Below are 20,709 nucleotides of genomic sequence, written 5' to 3'. Positions count from 1 at the left end.
AGCTCTTTTGTAGAAGGAACTGCTACATTTGACAATAAAAATGATAAAGATCTATTTAACATCTTTACTTTGAATGACTGAATTCAAATTTATTTAGAAGATGCGTTCCCTGTAATTACTATTGACCTTGTGTTCGACAGGCTGTGGAGCATTATAAAGAAGACAGAGTTGACTTTTAGTGTGCTGAAGGCTTTAGCAACAGTCAATCAATCATTAAGCCCTGTCCTTGAAGGCAGAAGATTTCTGCACCGAGTTTACAGTTGAGCAGCATTGCTGGACGGCTTTCTCTCCTCTCAAGGCTTCCAACAAGCCATGCATTCAGCTATAACACATGAATTTGGCAGCTGTAACAGCTGAAAATGGATTTGTGTTATGTTTGCGGCCATTTCTGAGAAATCAAGTCCTCCATTTAACGTTGTTCATTTTGACTGTGACAGTCACTACAGGGTCAGGTAGTTAAAGAGCTAAAACTAGCACCACATATAAGACTACTGTTAACTTACAAGGCTGCTTTCATTGCATTTTTAAAGGTGACGGGGTTAAACTCTGTAGATTGGAAGGACAACACATATTCATACATCTTATTCCTCCAAAACCTGTGGTGATCTGAAGGTTTGCTGGTAGTTAGACACAGGGAGGTTGTTAGCATTTCAGGGCATTAGTCAGTGTGTGAAATTTCATCAATTTTGAAATGAACATTATGATGTATTGCAGTGTGCTATCTGTCTTATCTGGTGCTGTTCCTGCTGCCCCTCTACATTCTTATGTCGTCTTCTTATTCCTCTCCTCCTGTAATCTCTCTGTGACATTTTATCGTCTTTGTTGTTCAGTTAAGGGTGTGTAAAAGATAAATAGACACTTATCAAAGAGTATAACAGACTTTTAGAGCTATATATGGACTTAGATTTAAGTCTTCCACTTAACACTTTCTCCAAGAAATCTGCTATTATTCCATGCTACGACATGGCTGTAGCAACAGAGCAGCAGAGATTGTTTTTAACCAGTAGAATGTACATATCAGTAGGTATATACGTAGTGTAAAAATTCAAAATATTACTTTAAGTCAACTTTTATGTACTTAATGTTCAGCAGCCCAAACAAAGCTTAGTATTAGGAGCAGAAGAACTTAACTATGTCTTAAGTGCTACTTAACCTACATCACAGTAAATGTCAGATTCCCCCTATAGTGCTTTAATACACATTGTTCTCATAGGAACACTGACCCTCTCTGTCCTTTAAATTGTTGTTTTACAGTGGAAATCTCTACAGACAGAACTCACAATAGAGAGAGAGGAAAACAGACACTTAAAGGGTAACTTCTGTATTTTTCAACATGGTCCTTTTACCCCCCGTTTTGTGGCAAAGGGACTAATGGGGACAACAAGTTTTGGATTTGGTTTGAGTATTGAGTGAGAGTGCTGAAACCTGCAGCCGCGAAACAAATTACAAAGTAATTCTGACGGCAATTGGGCAAATAAAACTGTCCATTAAAAGTGCTTGTTTTTGCTACTGACCAGCTCAATTGTAATTATAGGTGTCTGACATTATTATGGAAAGGACCCTACAAAGAATTAAAAAAATTCTGCACTTTTTGCTTTATCCAGTGTGAAATGCCTGTTGCCAAATCGCATCCAAATCACCTAAATATTTAGCCATGACATTGAAAATCTTTTACATGACACTAAGCTATGCTCTCTGTACAACAAACTCCTCCCAGCCAAACATTACCACACTCACCTCTCCCGAGATTTCAGAACGAGACTTCTCCTTGAACAAAACTTGGTTAGACACAGCCGATCAAGTGAAAGTAACAGAAAACGTTTTCTCTGACAACATTGACTATCTGAGTCGGTCAACAGCAAAAACAAGCACTTTTAATGGACATATTTTGATGGTGCACGTTCCCATAAGGATTACGTTTAAACCCATTGCTCTCGCTCAATACTGAAAAATACTAAAGCTACCCTTTAAACTTATACTGTATATTATATACTATATTCAAAATATTATATTAAATATATATATTTTCCAATGAATGCTGTTGTTAATTTTGACATGTCTTCAATATTCGGTTCATCTGATCTGTAAACTTTGGAGGGAAGTCTGACTTTGAAACATTAAGAGAGGATTGTAAAAAATATTGTCCCCTAAAAACAAAATGAAAACAAGCAAACAAATAAAAACATAAACAAAATGTAAACACCACTCATGGGTAAAGAAAGGATTTTTTTTTTTTTAACATACAAAACTTTTAAAATGGAAATAAAAATAGATCAGATATGGGTCGAATCACTATTTGAAAATAATACAATTACAGTGCTGTGTTAATAATTGTCTATAATAATAATAATAATAATAATAATAATATTTGAATGTCTTTCCCAACGCAATAGAATCAGTGAGACTAGTTTAAGAAGAAACTTCACCCATCAATATGAGAAACTGTAATACAGTAATTAACCCATATCTGAAATCTAAAACATAATTGTTGTAAAACAGTCTGAAAGCCAACTAACACACCAAACAAACAAATATAAAAACAAGCAAAACACAAACATCATAATGTTAACAAACATCATAGAAATAATGAAGGCTGAAATTGTTAAAAAATAAAATACACAAATTTTGAGATGCATTCAAGGCTTAACAGAGAAATTACACATTGCAATTATTAAAATAAATAATTTCACCAATCTGTAATATATTGTTTCTTTTACTTCTATGAGTCACTGCAGGAAATGTTTTTCTTGATTTTTTTTATTATTTAATACATCATAAAGAAAAAAAATGTATTTTTCTCATTTTAGAGAAGAAATTTGTGTAAATATGTGTGAGAAAATGATTCTTCATGAATTAAATAAACTTTGGCCTTCCACATGTGGTCAACATAACATTACTGTAGCTCTAACAATGAAATTAGATTAACTTTCTTTTGACTAGTATAAGTAAAGTGTTGACATAATCCAAAATTATTTACACAAAAGAGAGAATTCATATTTCAAGTCAGACAATCAGAAACAAACTTTTCTTTTTCTATTGGTGAAAACATGAATAAAAAAATGAAATGGAATTTCTGCATGTAACAAAAAGTGTATGTGGCATTGCATTAGTAAAGTTTTTACTAATCTGCAGACATGATTTCATTTGTGAAAACACTTTGAACAAAGGATTCAAAGATTAAATAAAAATGTCACACCAATAGAGCTGAGCATGTGTTCATAATCCAGTTGATTATTCTGTGAAAGTCTGTTACAAATAAATAATGGCATGTAACACTGAATGAGATATCTTTTGTTTCTTTGATTGTCTTAGTTTTTGACATTTTGAATGTGTCCATCAAAACATCTGCAGGACTGGTGTGGGTGACTTGATTTAATGTGTCACTGATGCAGGAATTAAACAGTTAATGTAACCTTCAGCAAGAGGTCAAACTCTTGGAGGATCAATTTGAGACCGGATCCATTTAGCAAGCCTCTATAGGTCAATTTGTCCCTGTTCGAATATTGGAATTGGAATAAAGTGTTTACCTGATGCCTACTCGTCGGCCAGGACACTCTTGAAAACGAGATGTGCTCGTCTCAAGACGGACTCCTGGTCAAATAATTTTTAGATAGATAAAAGATAATGTCAAATGTGCAACACGTTATTGGTTTCAAAGCATGGTTACTTTTTTTCTTTCCTTTTTAGAGCAAGACAAGCATGTAACCAAATGCAGTTCATATATAGAAACGATACAACCAGCACGGATCATGACAAAGTATCTTCCCTCGTATGAGACAAAACCCCCTTCATGGTTAGTCTGAAAGGATGGATTGAATCTATATCACTCTGAGAGGTGTCAGTCAGAGTGGGCAGCTTTCATTTTCTAACATTTAGCTCTAATGAAAAGCTGGTAGCTCTCACAAAAAGGGCAAATGCAGATTTGGACTGTTGAGGCCAAAGGGCATACAGTATGTTGTGAAGGGCACAAATCCATACACTTCACTACAGGGCAAATAAAGATTTTATTACTTAAATTGTATGCTAGTCCCAAAAAAAACAAAACAATGCAACCTTGTCTCCTGTGAATTACGCTCATATGCAACTACTTCACAGTTAGTGTTCAATTCCAATGCAAGAAGTAGTGTGACATTCGCAAAGCACAGAGCGGGTGTTAACGTCCACGTGGATGGAAGAACAAAGCTGGAGAAGGAGGTTTGCATCCCGTATTGAATCAGTGTTTTCATTTGTAAAAATGTAAGCAGGCTTTCCCTAAACTCAATCAAGTAGTTTTATTTGCCTCACCCTAACCATACCTTAACCATGCTTCAGTTGCCATGAGCAGAATTTAAAAACTGATGGTGAACATCTACCAGATTTGCTTAACATTAACTTTTGCAGATGTGGTTTGTATAAATTTTGGTGTTTTGCAGACATGTACTGTCAGATATTTTAAAATAATCCAGGCACCGTTTCCACCCTAAAAAATAGTCGTATCTGAACGTAATCCTGAGGAGAAAAGGTTGTCTCAACAGTGACACACATCTGTTGTCGGATTCTTATTGACTCTGAGTGAACTAGTGTTAATTGCTTGTTGCCGACTTCCCTGACACTACAGTATTTCAATTATCAATTCAATATTGATGTGCCTGTGTCAAACAAAATAATACACAAATACAAAGCCATGACAAAGAAAAACAACAATAACAGATAGAAAAGTAGATACAGACTGCAAGCTTAACCACTGATATGAGACAACACTGGCACACTGTCATTATGCAAATTCTACTTGTCTACTGTATTTAGGTGATTTTGTTTCTGGTTAATATAAAAGGGAACCAAATGATAAAACATTATGGTTACTTTACTCATTACTCTAGCATTATTGGCAGGTATAAAAGTTTGTTGACAAGAAGGCAGCTTTAAAAGGTAAAGGTGTCTCTAATTTATGATAATGAGCTGCTCGGATTGTCTGTGTAGCAGCCATAAAAGCTAATGATATGAACCATAAATTGTTTCAGAAGTGCTTTATGTAACAAATTTAATTTCTTTATGCATAAGAAATTGTTATGGGCTGCATGAAAATGTTCATTCTATTCACCACCAGTTACCTGTTGCCTTAATAGCAAATGTTAATTTACTTGGAGAGCATCCACCTGCAAGTTTTTACAAAAAAACTAAATAATTAGTTTGATAAATTATCTTTACTGTCTGCTGATTCAGTTACAAGTAAGTCTTACACAGGTGGGGAATGCTATTAACACAATTATCTATAGCTATAGAGACTTTGCAGTGACCTTTTTTAATATATGTTTTTAATATATCTTATTTTTTAACATTTTTTTTCTACATATGCCCTTAGTCTAGCATTACAGTAATCACATGGTGGTGTATCCTCCTGACTTTTATTGCTTATTGTTTATTTTGCCACCCCCGAGTGATCTGTTCATAAGTCTATTAAATAATGGAAGAGATTTGTTATCTAGTTGTATCTAGCATAAATACACTAGTCAAACTTTGACTGCTGTCAAAAAAATTGTAGCACATTGACATTCAGATTGCCACACAAATTGTGGCGGTAAGGTATAGTATGGCGCTAATATAAGATTCTGCAAAATAAACAATAATGTACAATAAGAATTGAACCTGTGCTGTCCACATGCGTTCATACGTTACAGTGTGTTTTTAATCTCTACCTGCCAGTTTAAAGTTTTGACAAATTGTCATCTCATTTTCAAAAAAACAGGGGTTACGTAAGACCTAAAAACATGTACAGTACTATGTGAGACATCAACACATGGTGAAAATAACCCTCATTATACACTTAAAGTATACTCACTATACACACTAAAATGTCCATATGAAATGTAACATAGTGTGCCTAAATGTTTCTCACTGTGAAATGTGCTGAATTTGTATTATTCATATATAAAAAGGTAATAAAGGGAGAACATTATCATTTCAAAAAGATACAAATAATGTACTAATGCAGCAAAACATAAGCAAAGACAAAGACATACGTTCTACTTCTGTCAGTTACAAAACACTTTCATATTATCTTCTGCAATTTTTTGTAATGTGCCAGTTCCAATCAAAGTATTAGAGCAGACTGTTAAAAGAGGAGTGGGAAAATGTGCAACATAACGATCAATGCAACCAATTATTGCCCTGTTTGCATTACATACATGTGCCCCTTTTTTAAAACTGTAACAAATCCATGTGTGTCGAAATCATTATCACTTATTCTATTTCAACTTTGTCAAGGCCAAGTTATTCTATAAATGTTGCTCTATCAGACAGTGAAAATAAGGAAGCATTGTTGGTGATGAGGGTATAGCTGAATGAAACTATACAGGGTCCTGCCTGTTGGCAAACTGGGCTGGACCTGATGGATGTGGGGACGTTAGAGCCTGAAACAACTCCCTGATCTCACCTGGCCCTGCTCTTAGTTTCTTTTTTTACAGGGTCTGGTTGATTTTGAGATATGGGGTGGGGTGCTGCTCATACCCAGGAGTGTAGATGAGTGGAAAGAGGGCCAGACACACATGCATGTGAGGTTAGCTTCCATCCACTCGCTGGCATCCAGCGGGGGGGTCAACACCAAACCAACAAGGGGGCGAACTGACTCCCTCCCGGACAGCGACATGCACTGCCTTCCAGTTAATCCAACCACAAAACGCTACTTTGGTTCTTTAGAAGGATTAATGCTGGTTACAACAAATTTGATTTAATGTTATTTAAGACAAATAGACGAGAAGTTAAAAAAAATATAGCATTACAGGTCATGCAGCACAAGATGGCAGACACAATGCTTTTATGAAGAAAGAAGGCAAACGAATACTGATAAAGACAAGACAACAAGGCACGATGACAGGCAAGAGATTCGACCAATCAGACAGGACAAGAATTAGATGTAGGCAGGTCTTACCAATGCGGTCCAATCGGTCAATGGCAACCGTTTCAAAAGCGCGTCGCATCATGGGGTACTCTTCAAGCACCTCATTGAAGTGGTCAACAGAGAGGGAGAAGAGTCGACAGTAGGTGTCTGCACGCACACTCGCAGTTCGTCTGCCCTTGGTAAGCAGACAGATCTCTGTAGGGACAGAGACAAAAGGAAAAGAAAAAATGTGGACACATTAAGAAACATTAAAAGAAGTGGAGAGTACAGAAGGACATAAAGGAAATTTTACCAGTAATTACAATACAGAGATTACCATATAGATGAACCTTGAGTACAAAAGGAACAGAAGCAGAAGCTAATGTGAATGTAAATAAAAATGAGAAGCCCATCAGCGGTGCTGTCACTTGCATTATACTAAGATAATTCATCATCCAGCAGAGAGCTAATGGTCCCATAATATGATACAGTAGTCAGCTTTACTGCAGGCATCACTGCATCAATGCATCAGTTCACAGATGTAATGTATAACCGAACAGCAGGTATGGTTACATAGCATTCCTGTAATTCTGGTCTGTCACTGGTTTCTCAGAGATGTGAAGAGAACACGTTGCTTTGTGTCACGTTTAGAACAATGCATCACAACTCCCGACCCTGCAGCTCCCCTCACATCACATAACAACGTAGCATACATCTTGTTTTCCAGTTTGTCTATGCGCTTAGCTACATTTACCTCTGATTACAAAAGACAGACTGTACTCAAAGACACCTGCCTGAAATATACACATGTATGAATGGGACAATGATCCATATGGTTAAAAATCTCTAAAAGTACTATAGGTTTCATTATCATCAAGCACTCAGATCCCTTCATTATGTTAATGTAGCAATACAACAACGTAAAACTAAAATTAAAAATAAAACTACAAAAGTACAGAAGTATATTTATAGTACAATTTAAATGAAAAATGCCCCTGTGACTGATATATTATTGTGTGTTATGCATCAATGCATGAGTAGCATTTTAATGACAATGATGTTGAGGTGGAGCTATTTTTAACTACTCTATATGCTGCTAGGTAGCTTAGCCCAGTGGTTCCCAACCTTGGGGTGTGGCCCTTGCAAAGGGTCACAAGATAAATCTGAGGTGTCATGAGCTGATTAATGAGGCAGGAAAAGAGGAAAAACAAGGATACACATCTGCAAATGTTGTATCATTTTTAAAGATATTTCTAATCTTTATTATTTTACCAATAAATGAAACCATCTGAGAAGTTCAGAGGGATATATTTCTTAGGCTGTCCACTGTTAAGAACCATTTTAGCAATGTATTGTATATTATCAGCTTATCATATGATTTTTTTTTTTTAAATCTGTAAAGTAACTAGTGTTTATAGCTGTCAGATACATATAGTGGCATAAAAAGTACAATATTTCCCTCTGAAATCTAGTGGAGTAGAAGTAAAATGTTGGATACAATGAAAATACTAATAAGTAAAGTATCTCAAAGTTGTTCTTAAGTATAGTGCTTGAGTAAATGTACTTAGTTACTTTCCAACACTGATTGGCATTATCAATCCACCACACACAGGACTGGGCACAGTGCTCTGATAAGGCTGACATTTTGGCTCTCAGATTTCCAAGCCGAAATTAGTCTGCAGGGTTTGTGATCTGAACGAGGCTTGAGAGGGGGAAAAAAAGAGAATCTACCCAAGTTTATGGACCCCACTTTGATCCTACATGCAATCAGCCGACAAAATTAAGAGGATCTGAAATATGTCAGAACATTTTGTCTTAGTAGGGTGCTTATTATTGCTAATACTCATTAGTACTGAAATCTTCTGAATAGCAATTACATGATTGCAAACAGAACTCATGTTGAGAGAAAAAGGTCACACTTTTGATTCGGCCTAAAATTTTAATGACCCAAAGAGATGTTTCACTTCTGATGTGAACAACAACAGACTTAAATTCAGTACTAGACGAGATGATTTCACACAACATGTATTAGGAAATGTATTCACAGATGGAATATTTGCGGTCTGTAAAGGAAATCAATCTATATTTCCTCACCTGTGCATCATATTTAGCAAGCAGTAAATAAATGAATATGTGTGCTAGGATATTTAATGGTAACACCTGACATTCACAGCACCTGATCTCCTCAGTGTTCCCATGAGTCAGTGACACGAGGCAGAAAGTGCACAATCCATCCATCTGCCCCCTATTCATTAATCCTACATTTTTTCTTCTATTTATCTTTCACTACACGTCTTATAAGTATTAACTTCCGCTTGGTTTTTGTTCAGTCCTGTTCACCCGCCAACGCCGCTTAACCTCCACCCACATTTGCACTTCTGTCCAATCTACAGCACAATTTCCATCTTCATTAAATCGTTAAATGTTAACTTGTCATGGTGTGATCTCTCTTGGCAATGCCATGAGCTGTCATGAAAATAGAGCACAGAGTGTGCAAGGTGCGAGAGCAACACTCTCAAGCTGTGGGTGTGAATAAGGTGTTAGGGCTGTTATAATGGAAAAGCTCCCTTTAAGTGGTACCGATGTTAACACAACAAGATACACAGAGAAAAGTAGACAGGGAGAGAAAGAATTTCATTTCACAGAGGCAGACAAAGCTTGCGTGATGCACTGTGTGACTACCTGCAGAGGTAAAAGTGTTACTTGACAGTGAGCACCCTGTAGCTCGGGTCTAGAAAGGTTGGTGTTTGGATGAGCTGAAAACAACTGATGCCCCTCAAATTACTGCCTGCCATGGCACTAAATTTGGACTGATTCCATACACTGCTTTAAAACAAGTTAAAATGAAAGTTCTTTTTCCTCAAGCACCAGAGGCTCCTAATTACTGCTTTGTCATTTCAGTTCATACTAGAATCCTTCCCTAATATAACCAATACAATCAAATTATTAGTTAGAGCAAAGTACCAAGGTAAGCTACTGTTTAGCATCTGCTGTTCTCCAAATATATCTGTAGTTATAATTGTAATTGACAAGCAGAACATGCCACACTATGAAAAATATAAATTTATTTTTAAAAAAAAGAAATTTGAAAGGAATAGTTTGATATTTTGGGAATTACAATCACAGAAAATGTAAAAGCAAGTTGTGGTTGTACAGGGGTTTATGTGCTGAACTCATCATCGTGAGGTAGCAAGGCAACCAGCAAAGACTCCAGCACAACATGTTGCTTTTACACTTCAGTTTATGTATGAATTAAACAAACATGTTAATTAGTTATTAGAGTTTTACTTTTGGAAAGATTCCAACTAGCAGTTTCCTCCTACATCCAATCACTAAGCTGCTAACCATCTTCCAGTTCATTTGTATAGCACTTTTCATACAAGCAGAATGTAACACAAAGGATTCGAGATTATAAAGTCTTCATAGTCAATCGTCGATCAAACTGGGATCACTATAAATTATTGAATCATTACAACCAACCTTCTTGTTCCAACTTACAAAAAACAGGACCCCTAAAACCCACTCAAGGACCCCTGTTGGTCCCCGGACCCCAGTTTGACAACCACTGTTCTAGTTCTAACTTTATGAGCAACAAACTCTAGCCAGATTCCAACCAGTGAATACAACCCAGAAATACAATACCTGGAATCAAACCACATGCCTCATTGAGGGTGGCCAAGATTTTAACCCCTCACTTTCACATGTTTAGTTTATTCTCAGAATAAGGCAGACAATTTTTTCTCAGCTTTGATTCTGCTGTCAGGTAGCCGCGCCACCACATGTCTGAATTTGACCAGCAGTAGAATGATGGTGCAAGCAACAGTGGGAGACTTTTTTCAATTTTTTGCTTTCCTCTGTTGGAATAGCACTTTCAAACTGTGCTAATTCATTGTGTCAGACTACACTGAACTCCAGTTGTGAGTGATTGCTTGAGAACATGAAAGCACCACGCTGACAATTAGCTGACAGGGAGCTGGAAAGCGTATTTTTAGGCTGTGCTGATGTCCACAGTTTTAACTCTATATACATACTATATGATGCCAACAGATGTTCAGCTACACACCTGCTTTCTTTCAAAATGTAAATATCTAAGTGTCACTGCTAAGGGTGTGGCAGTACACAACACAGAATGAGGTCATCCAAGTAGTCAATGAAGACAGAGAGAGAAACTGATGAGTTTCTTAAAGATAATAGTGGCCCATGGCTCCCAAAAATGACTCTTATGATGTAGGTGGGACTCCTGAGGTACTTACAATGGATGCTTTACCCTCCCCTGTCCCTGTTAATAGACAGATATTTGAAAATGCTTTCTAAGGGAAACATTAGCATTGTTACCTTAAAGACTTGAAAGTGTGTTTATTCCAAGGTGTTTTTGTGTGTGTAAGTCAAGGCACTGTTAACACTTTACATGATGCGGTTTGACACGTGTCTGTTGCCTTGACACAAAGCATCACTGTCGACCACAGGAGCATTGTGGATAATTTGCCATCACCTCATGTGTCACATACTCTCATGGCAACCATCTCCTTTTCCCCTTCTCCCCCATGGCTGGGACTAAGGAGAAAGGGAGTCCCAAATGACTAAGACTTCCAAGCCCAATAGGGATTTTCATCCTCTGACATTGTCCTAGCATTATACTCTATTAGTCCCTTAGCCTCAGAATGACTTCACTACAGAGCTGTGTGGTACCAATATGTAATCCCATTCACGGAGGCCCAGGAGCGATTACTATGATACCTTTTTAGCATGCAGGCGTGGCATTGACCATGGTTGGAGGTGCTTTGTGACCTACTGTCCTCGTAGATGTCCTGCTCATTACTATGCTAATCGTTTCCTGTGGCTGAATTTCGGTTTTGTAACTCACTCGCCCTCCCTCTGTTTCTGTCTCAGTCCCCCTCACTTATTCTCATTCTGGCCATGGTTTGGCCTGGTTGTAAGGGGAATGTGAATCATCGGAGAAAAGGGAAAAGAGTGAGGTGCCTGGCACAGCCAGCTGCTCCCAACTCAGGGCTCATCTACTAATGCCATACAAATGGGTAAAAATACCAGCTGGGCAGAAGGCAACAGCAGGTGGCCGGGCACCGATAGAAAACAGCAAAATGAGCGGTGCACCCTTTATTGTTTGGAGAGACATAACTAATATCCTTTAATTCAAAGATTAAACGATTCATTAAATGGGAACATCTACTGTATGTTCTCCATGTTGCCTGTATGTTTTTTTCCCCTTTTCATTAAGCTGATTTTAGATGCTGATCTTTCACTGTAAACTCTCCTTCAGCTTCCTGCACTACTAATTGCACTGATGAACTCCTTTGTAGTCTGCTGAATCAATATGTACTGAGCTGTTGGGAAACTCGAACAGAATGAGAGCACACCAGACAGCAAACACGAAAAAATTAGTTAATATTTTGTGGTACTAAATAACCTTCGGAATGTTTTAGACAAAGCTTGAAAAAGATAATCCAAAAATCCCTGAAAAGCACAAACTGTCTAGCTTTCCAGAGGTCAGTTTTCAGGGCATCAGTTTGTTGAGACTTGTCTAGGACTTTATCTCCTGCACGAAGCCAAGCTATTAGCCCACTTTTACTACATCCCTCCATTACACTCCAACTGATATGATTACTCAATGAATCAATTAGTCGATTGACAGAAAATCGGTTGTTTTGACAACCGATAAAGGAAGGAGGTTGAGGTGCATGAATGAGCTGTTCGTGTCCTGTGTGAAACCAAAAGTTGGAGTATTTCAACTGACAAACGTAACATACTTAAATTATGTCACGTACATAATGTGTAACTATATACCTACATAACCCAAACAATAATCTTTTCCTAAACCTAACCAAATTGCGACTATTCGAGTGACAATAGTACAACAAAGGTCCTGTCGCCCGATCTTTCAAAAAAGTTGTATATTATGTTCTGACCGGGCATTGGGAGTTTACCTATTCAGTCGTTTAAGTATGAAGACATATTAAAAAAATTCTTTGAGTCGATTTCAACCTACATTGACAAACATTTGTTGTTTCCAGCTTAAAAATATGTGAGGATTTGCTGTTTTTCTTGTTCATATGATAGTACACTGAAGTACTTTGTTTTTAACTTGTTGACCACTTGGGGGCAGCGCAAACACGTTGTAAACACAACAGTAACATATCATCAACTTTTAAGTTTAAGCGAACTTGTTAGCTAACAGTTGCTTATTTAGACATCCAGTTATGAAGCAACATTATCATTTAATCATTCTTCTGGCTGCCTGATAAAAACATCTTTCTTTTCACTCTTTTAGTTCTGTTATTGGTCTCTACCAACTCCTGAGGGAAATATCTGGCTCTTTAGCTGCTAAATGCTCCACCTTGTTTATTAACTAGTCTCAAACTGTGTCTGTCTGCTGTTTAGTGCTGAGCAGGTAGTACACAGTGGGCTTTTAGGGCTTTCTCAGTGAAAACAGCTTCCTGCTGTCGCCAAAAACTCTGTTATGAGAGTGGTGAGTGTATGGAAACAGTAAAGTTGCCAGATGAATAAAAAATGAGCTGTAAGTATATAAGTAGTAGTATAGTAGTATAAAGCTCCATAAAGTTGAAGGCAGCTTTCACATTGTCACACTCTCATTTGGTACATACATGGTCTCTTTTTGTATGTGCTCTGCCAAAAACTATACTCAGCATAGACAGTATAATTTTTATAACAAAGATCTCGAACTGCTGATTTTGAATGATAATATATGAGATATACAAGCCCACCACTGTTCAGTCTACTTAGAACTATGACTATTTCCTTTCATTCTCTAACTGGAAACAATAGCCAATTAAACTCCAGCAGTTTCTTTTCTTTTTGTCTGAAACAGTTTGATAAATGCACTCATACTCCATTTGTCAGAGCCTTATTGGCCAACGTTTTTTTCCCTAACATTTGAGCTTAGTGTAACATTGTACTTGTTCTTTGCCACAATGATTCTTTAGCAGAATATCTCTGGAGTTGCAGCCCCAGAGGATTAATTGTTTGAATGCTACTGCCACATCTCTTACTATATGACATGTCCACTCTATGCAGAATTTACAATGCCCCATGTCCTCCGGCAATCCCATATTTAAAGCCAGCAGCTTTGCACGCTGAGTGGCATGACAGCAATCCTGTGGTTTGTACAAGCAGGAAAAAAGATGACCAATTTCTTTTTTGATTCACTGCCTTCCTCAGCCCGCCTGTGAGACATGAACTGCATTCAGCAGACACACCAAAGCGAAGGTATTCTTAGACTCCTCAGCCTCCTTCCATAGTGGGGATGAACTCATGAGATAAAATATGCAAGAACCTCAAAAATAGGAATCTTTGCTTTGCTTTCACATTGACAAAATCCGAATGTCGTGTCTGGGTAAACAATGTGCAATGAAATTACATTTGACTTCTAAAAAATTAATGATATGTGTGATGTTTTGGAGAGGTAATGGGACTTGGGCCAAGAAAAAGAGAGTTGGAAGACAGAGAATGAAAACACAGTGGAGAACAGACGGAGAGAATAGCTCCTGATTTTACACAGAAGGAACAACTAGCTGCTCTTGTCTGTGCCAAGTATACGCAGCAGGAACGTATGGAGGGGGAGAAGAGTTCATCCATGTGTATTGTGTGTGTGTGTGTGTGTGTGTGTGTATTAGGGTGAGAAGGGTGGGGGAAGAACCTCTGTGTGTCCTAAGGGATGCCTGATCTATGCCTTGGCCTACTCTAACAACCAGATGAGAGGTTATGTAACAGCAGAAACTGACTAACGTCCAACACTGGTTAATGAGAATCTACATCTACAATAACTTAACTTCAAACAGCATCAAACGCAAGACCTCAGGCTAGACTCATGTCTCAATATATTACCGCATGAACATACTGCAGGAATGCATGTGTGACTGTGAGTATGACGTTCTCGCATGGCAGTACCGACATGAATAATTCATGTTTGCATTTTCTAGTGAAAATGTATAGAAAAATGTATAAAAATTGAATTATAGAATGTTACGTTTTAGTTCTTACCTCCAAAGTAGGATCCATCAGTCAGCTTCATCTCCTTGTTGAACTTGGTGATGACGCTTGCCACACCATGTTGAATGAAGTACATCTTCTTCCCGACCGTGCCTTCTCGGATAATGTAGTCGTTGGGCTGGAAGACCTCAAACTTCAACTTGCTCAGCATCCCCGTCACGAAGTTGGGGTCCGCATTGGCAAACAAAGGCATGGTGGCCACAAGCTTACGGCAGTTGAAGTTGACAATTTCCTGGTGGAGAAACACAGATGAGATCACGCCATAAATAATTCAGTAATTTCCACCTACAACTTGAGAAATGAACGTCGGTTAGGAAGTCTGACACAAAACACCACCACAAATCCTTCATCTGTGCTAGTTTTATCTGAGGGAATAAATGAATTGGATGCGTATTGCTGCTTTATCCCTAATACTTCTAAAGCACTTCCCATCCCTCCTGAGAAGAAACTTTTTGGCATACGAGTCAGATCCTGATGAGTTTGCCCTCTGGTGCCGGCTGCGGGCCATCTCTTTGGTCTCATCCTGTCCCCTCAGACCCAGCAGGAGATTAGGAGCTTGTTGTCTGTTTATCCATACATCTCTGTTGCTGTGCAGATGGAAAGCCGGGGCACTTGGCATCTGTGGTGGTGTGTTGTTGACCCCCCATGAGGGATAACTCTCCTCCAGTGACAACAGGACATTGACAGAGAGATAACCAATCTCTGGGATGCTTGCTAGCTCGACGAAGGGTGATGCAAAGAGATGTTAGCTCAGCCTCAGATGCTGGTGTCAGCTAATGCCACGGGGCTCTGACCTCAATCATGCACCAGAACTAATGAATTAGAGAGTAAGCAATTTTCATGCCCAGCCAGGAGTCCTCTTGGGGAAACAATCTTTGGCTATGCCTATTTAAAGATTTGTCATATGGCGGAGAATAAGAGGCAGCGAGACAGAGAAAAGGAAAGAGGGGTTTGGAGGGGACAGAGAACAGCAAAATAGTCTGATGGTTAAGTTATATTTTAGCCCATTAATGACAAACTGCATATATTTGACATTGTTATATTTGCAAGACTTGTGATAAATGACTTGCCAGAATCAGTTGAAGAACACTTGGACTGATTTCATGGCCCTACTTTGGCCCAAAGTGAGTCTGAGTACTGCTGAGTGGAGCTGATTCTGATCCCAAATTGAACCTATAAGTCGGCACCTACAAAATTTTGCTGGAACACAACGTGCCGACACTCAGAGGTAATCAGCTCAGGTACCTCAGTCCCAGTCAGTGTACGTATAATGGTTCTGCCTTGAAGCTGCATTAATTGATTTATGACAGCTAAATAGCTAGAGACTAGTATACAGGTTAGGGATGCAGAGATTGAAAAACAAACCCCACTGCTCCCGTCCTTTATCTCTCCAAACAGAACTTATGGCCACTTTACTACATAGGCCAAGTAGGCAAAGACGTGCACAACAGGGAAGGTGCCACACTGACAAATTGAGATGCATCTAATTGAGTAAGCTGTAATTTATTACTTTTTGTATGCAAGTGTAAGTGTGCAGTTCCTTTTGGTCTAATTAGATTTAAATAGGAGATGGCAAAAGCAAGGTCATTTAGATAAGTGGCATTGGCCCTTGCATGAAGGTTGGCATTAGTCATCTAGCTTTCTAAGAGGATGGTCTAAGAACCGAAGAACCTGGATAAAACCTGGACATAACAACAGCCGGATAGCTAGCAGATCTTTGGTAAAAGGGGGCAGTACAGTTGCCTTCTTTTACATTAATTTTACAGCATAGAAAAATACAGTATGGATGCAGCATTAATATTTGTAAGCCATACTTCTTGTAAGCCGATTCAGATTTCTAATGTTTTTGTTGTGTTTCTTCAAAAACATAACATTACATAATACATAACATAACACATGCTCCTACCATAGTAATTATGGACATGTTACTCAGTCAACCCTCAAGTGACCAAATTATAATGGACGATCAGACAAAAACCTTCATTTTTAGAGACTAGGGAATAAATAGGCCGCATACCTGACATAGGGAGAAAGCAATCCATTGCACTCCATAGAGTTAACGGTACTGTTGTAACGGTTACCAGATTAAAAAGATTGTGAGCCTGACCAAAAGTTGTTTGGTTAGCTGTATGAACTAGGTTCTTGTTTTTTACATATTCCAGTGTGGTGGACTGAAGTCAGCTAAAATTTGGGGGAAAGTCGCAAAACCACAGTATCTGGAATCAGAAGCATAACAGAAGACAAATGAAACTTTATTTTCATCTGAATTGCCATTTCATGTCTGGAAATGGGTTTTCATACAGGAAACAGGACTGCCTTACTGGAAAATAGTTGACAGTGTAGAAAATGAAATTTACAGACAATTACATGTCCTGTGTCTGAATTAACCCTCTACCTTCTCTGGGAGGAAGAGACTGTTGAAATAATCCATAACTGAAATATCAGAGCAGTTATTCAGTGAAATGGCAGCGTAAGCTAGTCTATGTGTCCTGTTTTGCTCTGGCGCAACTTATTTTGTTTTTACCCAGGAGTCCCATGGGCATAGCTGTCTCTATGCAGATTTTAACTTTGCTTGCTCTGCACGGTGAACTAAGCCTGCAGGATTTTCTGTGTAGTAAGTCATACCTTTAAATCCCCGCACCTCCCTGTGAGTGTCTGGGATTGTGCAGCGACTCCCCTCGCCTCACTGTTCGACTCTGCAGGGTGACTTAATGGGGCTACATGAGAGATGGTCACGATTCCTACGCTTGCTTTGCTTTTTATTCCTTTCCTCTCCCATCCACCTATGCATAATTACCCATGTAATCTGCTGACATGAGGAGGTCAGCCAAGAACTTAAAAGCTGGTCACTCACTCCACAATAAACTTCATAATTCCTTCTCATTACCTCTCTTTGTACTCTGCTACTGGGCTATACTGGAGACTTCAGACTTGTAAATATTGCAATCAAAAGAGTGATTGTTCTGTTCAGTTCTGATTGTTTATCACCACGAAAAGTGAGTCAAAAGCAATGTTTCTGTACAGAAAATATTCATGTCTTCACGGATGCTCAGTCTGGGTTCACCCAGGATGCTGAGGAGAATCCGTTTTGTTGTTTTTCTCTGTGACCTTGTAAGAGGAGATGACAGGTGTTGGTATTTCAGTTTCAGGTACTGCATGCTTAAAGGTGCCAAATGAAGATTCACTCTTCATCTTGGGGGAATAAACTCATTCATGTTCCAAAACTAAAACCACTGTGTGACAGCTTACCTGTCAAGAACTTCTTTTTTTTCTCCTTTTGATTTGAGGTGAGTGTATTTTTTGCCTGTTCCAAAAATAAAACCTTCAAATGGAAAGTCTCACAAAGATTTATAAATGTTCTTAAGTGTAGGAGCTTCTGAAAGAACCAATGCCTGAATTCAGTTCAGGGTCTTAAGAGAGAAGTTGTCTCACCTCTTTGAGTGGGTCATTGAGTTCACTCAGGATGTTGTCCTCATCGAAGATTTTGCCTTGGTAGCGATGTTCATAGTAGTCATGGATTTTCTGCCGCATGTCTGCTGGAAGCTTGTGGAAGGACATGTATTGCTCCACTTGCTTGTACTAGGAAGGCAAAGAAAGCAGATGGGATATCAGTTGCATGCATCTATATGTTAAAAACTCTAATGACAATGTTAGTAATTAGTAATCGAAACAAGCAAAGATTTTCTGAGTACACCGTGAAAAAAACGCCACAAAAATGTGGTCGTCACAAAGTGTGTATTTGTGTTTCTGTACTGAGGACAATCCGTGCTCTCACATAGTCACAGTGCCACGTCCTGGTTCCGTGTGTGGGGAGGGAGAGACAGAAAGAGGGAGGCAGGTGGTGAACGAAAGTAGGAACAAGTACAGGCCCGGGGCTATGTCAGACCAAGGTAGCAGTTCCGATTATCTCACCCATGCAGGAAGCCCAGCCCTAATAGGCAACTAAGCTATGATCTGATGTGAACTAGCAAGCTATACCTGATATCCTGGAGAGATTTAAGAGATGCAAAGAACCAGATGGCACAGATTGCATGACTGATCATGTGATAATTATTTGCATTATTTTGCTTGAAAATGTTTTGGGGATTTCTTTTATTTCAAGCATGAGTAGTAGTACAGAGTATTGTATTGATTTTTAGCCTCTACCAAGGTGATGCCAAAGGTTTCTCTAACTCCCCTCTCTTGTGTCTGTAATTCTCTTGTACAAAATGTTTGTAAATCACTTTGAAACTGTCTGTGTATGAATTGTGTTATACCACCACTCACCTACAAGCTCTGTATCATCATTACAGTTTATTTTTGTGAATGAATGAGCCCTAAAGGTGAAGTAAGGTGAAATATTTCTAATCAATAAAGAATATTCATACATTTCACAATCACTTAGCAGTAATCAATGGTTTGTTTTTAAAAAGTAATGAAAGTGGCATAATAATCTTATAAACCAAAATGATTACATTGTATGTCATTTAGAAGTTTTCTAATTAGATTTACACTGCAATAAAATGTAACTGACTAATTTTGTGTTAAAATGACAAAATTACTAATATTTACAGTTAAGGCAAAATTTGCATTTCATTTTTATACTATTCTGATACATATATATGTACATATAGAAATGCAAATGCATGTTAAAACCACAGTTATTATTGCTTGCCGTGCACAGGGGAGAGGAAGAATAGGAGAGTGGGATGGAAGAAGAAAGAGAGAAAAAGATAGAAATGATATAATATTTGGCCTGTGACTCTGTACTTTTACATTTATGCAATACTGCAAGTAACAAAGACGTGAGAACTGTCCTGTTTCTGGTAATTAATTTAATCTTCGTGGGAGTTAAAATTCTCTCCACATTAACCGAAAGTCAAAGAATTGACCCAAAGGAGAGGGAAAGAGAGAGAAACTACTTCAGCTCATCTATTTTGATCAGTCTCTGTTTCCTCGCGCAGATTCTCCACAGACAGGGCCGTGAAAACAATCTTCCCAGCCAGTTCAGACACCTGAAAATAAACACTGCCTCTCACGCTGCCTCTGGTAATCACAGTAGTCAGTGGATGAGAGCCAACAGCAGCTGTGAGGCCGGTAGTCCAGTCCAGTAGCAGGTTCTATGGCCAGCGTGAGTCCACAAAATGAAATTTGTCAGTAAGATTGAAAAATCACAATTCCTCCCTCTCTGACTCCTCTTCCGGCTGCAGAAAGGTGACACCGTGATTGAGTTGGAGAGTGTCTGCAATGACTGGGGTGGTCAAGGGGCACAGAGTCAGGACAAGGTGGCATAGAGCATTACCTGACGTCTCTGATAATTCAGGTTTGATATGTGGCTTGCAGCTTTAGGTCAAGTCAGTCTTTCTAGATGATGACTTAACTTTTTTATTTTTTATTTTACTAGTTAATCATCCAGTTTCTAATAAAGCAATTTAGATGAATACTGACTACATTTCTCACCGTTACTCCTCATCCATGTCTCTATTTGTGCCTCTTTTTGTCTCTTGACATAGTCCTACACTCACATTGGAACCATGTGGTACGAAATTAACCCACTTCTGTTCTTGCCGGTGGCATTGTCAGGCTTTGCTGTTGATATAATGCAGCCTCAGGGGCACATCTGCAAAAAAACAACATCCCATACATGTTTTCATGTACTACATGATGTGGTAAATCCTAATTAGTTTGTTTTGTTTGGAGAAAAATCTGCTGTTGTTGAATGTGATGAGAAGGAAAAGTAAGGTATCTGCTCTTGGTATGTGCTTAAATGGATCATTAAAAAATGAATTTGACAATCAAATGCTTTTGTCTCTGGCTCTGGCTTTGAAATAACCCATTTTGTATTTTAC

General features: G+C 38.4%; 1 protein-coding gene across 1 annotated transcript in view; it reads right to left on the bottom strand.

Moving 5' to 3' along the window:
• The window catches only part of LOC127370521 (potassium/sodium hyperpolarization-activated cyclic nucleotide-gated channel 1), a 72,485-nt gene that overhangs the window by 5,784 nt on the left and 45,992 nt on the right, over positions 1–20,709 (bottom strand). The window contains exons 5-7 of the mRNA XM_051412653.1: positions 18,314–18,460; positions 14,873–15,113; positions 6,908–7,072 (exon numbers count right to left, since the gene is read on the bottom strand). Of these exons, the coding sequence (XP_051268613.1) occupies positions 6,908–7,072; positions 14,873–15,113; positions 18,314–18,460 (553 nt within the window). The remainder of the gene's footprint in view (positions 1–6,907; positions 7,073–14,872; positions 15,114–18,313; positions 18,461–20,709) is intronic.

Source organism: Dicentrarchus labrax, unplaced genomic scaffold (assembly GCF_905237075.1).
Source record: "Dicentrarchus labrax unplaced genomic scaffold, dlabrax2021, whole genome shotgun sequence".
Lineage (NCBI taxonomy): Eukaryota > Metazoa > Chordata > Actinopteri > Moronidae > Dicentrarchus > Dicentrarchus labrax.
The sequence above is the reverse complement of the archived record's forward strand: the minus strand, read 5'-3'. Positions and strand labels throughout refer to the sequence as shown.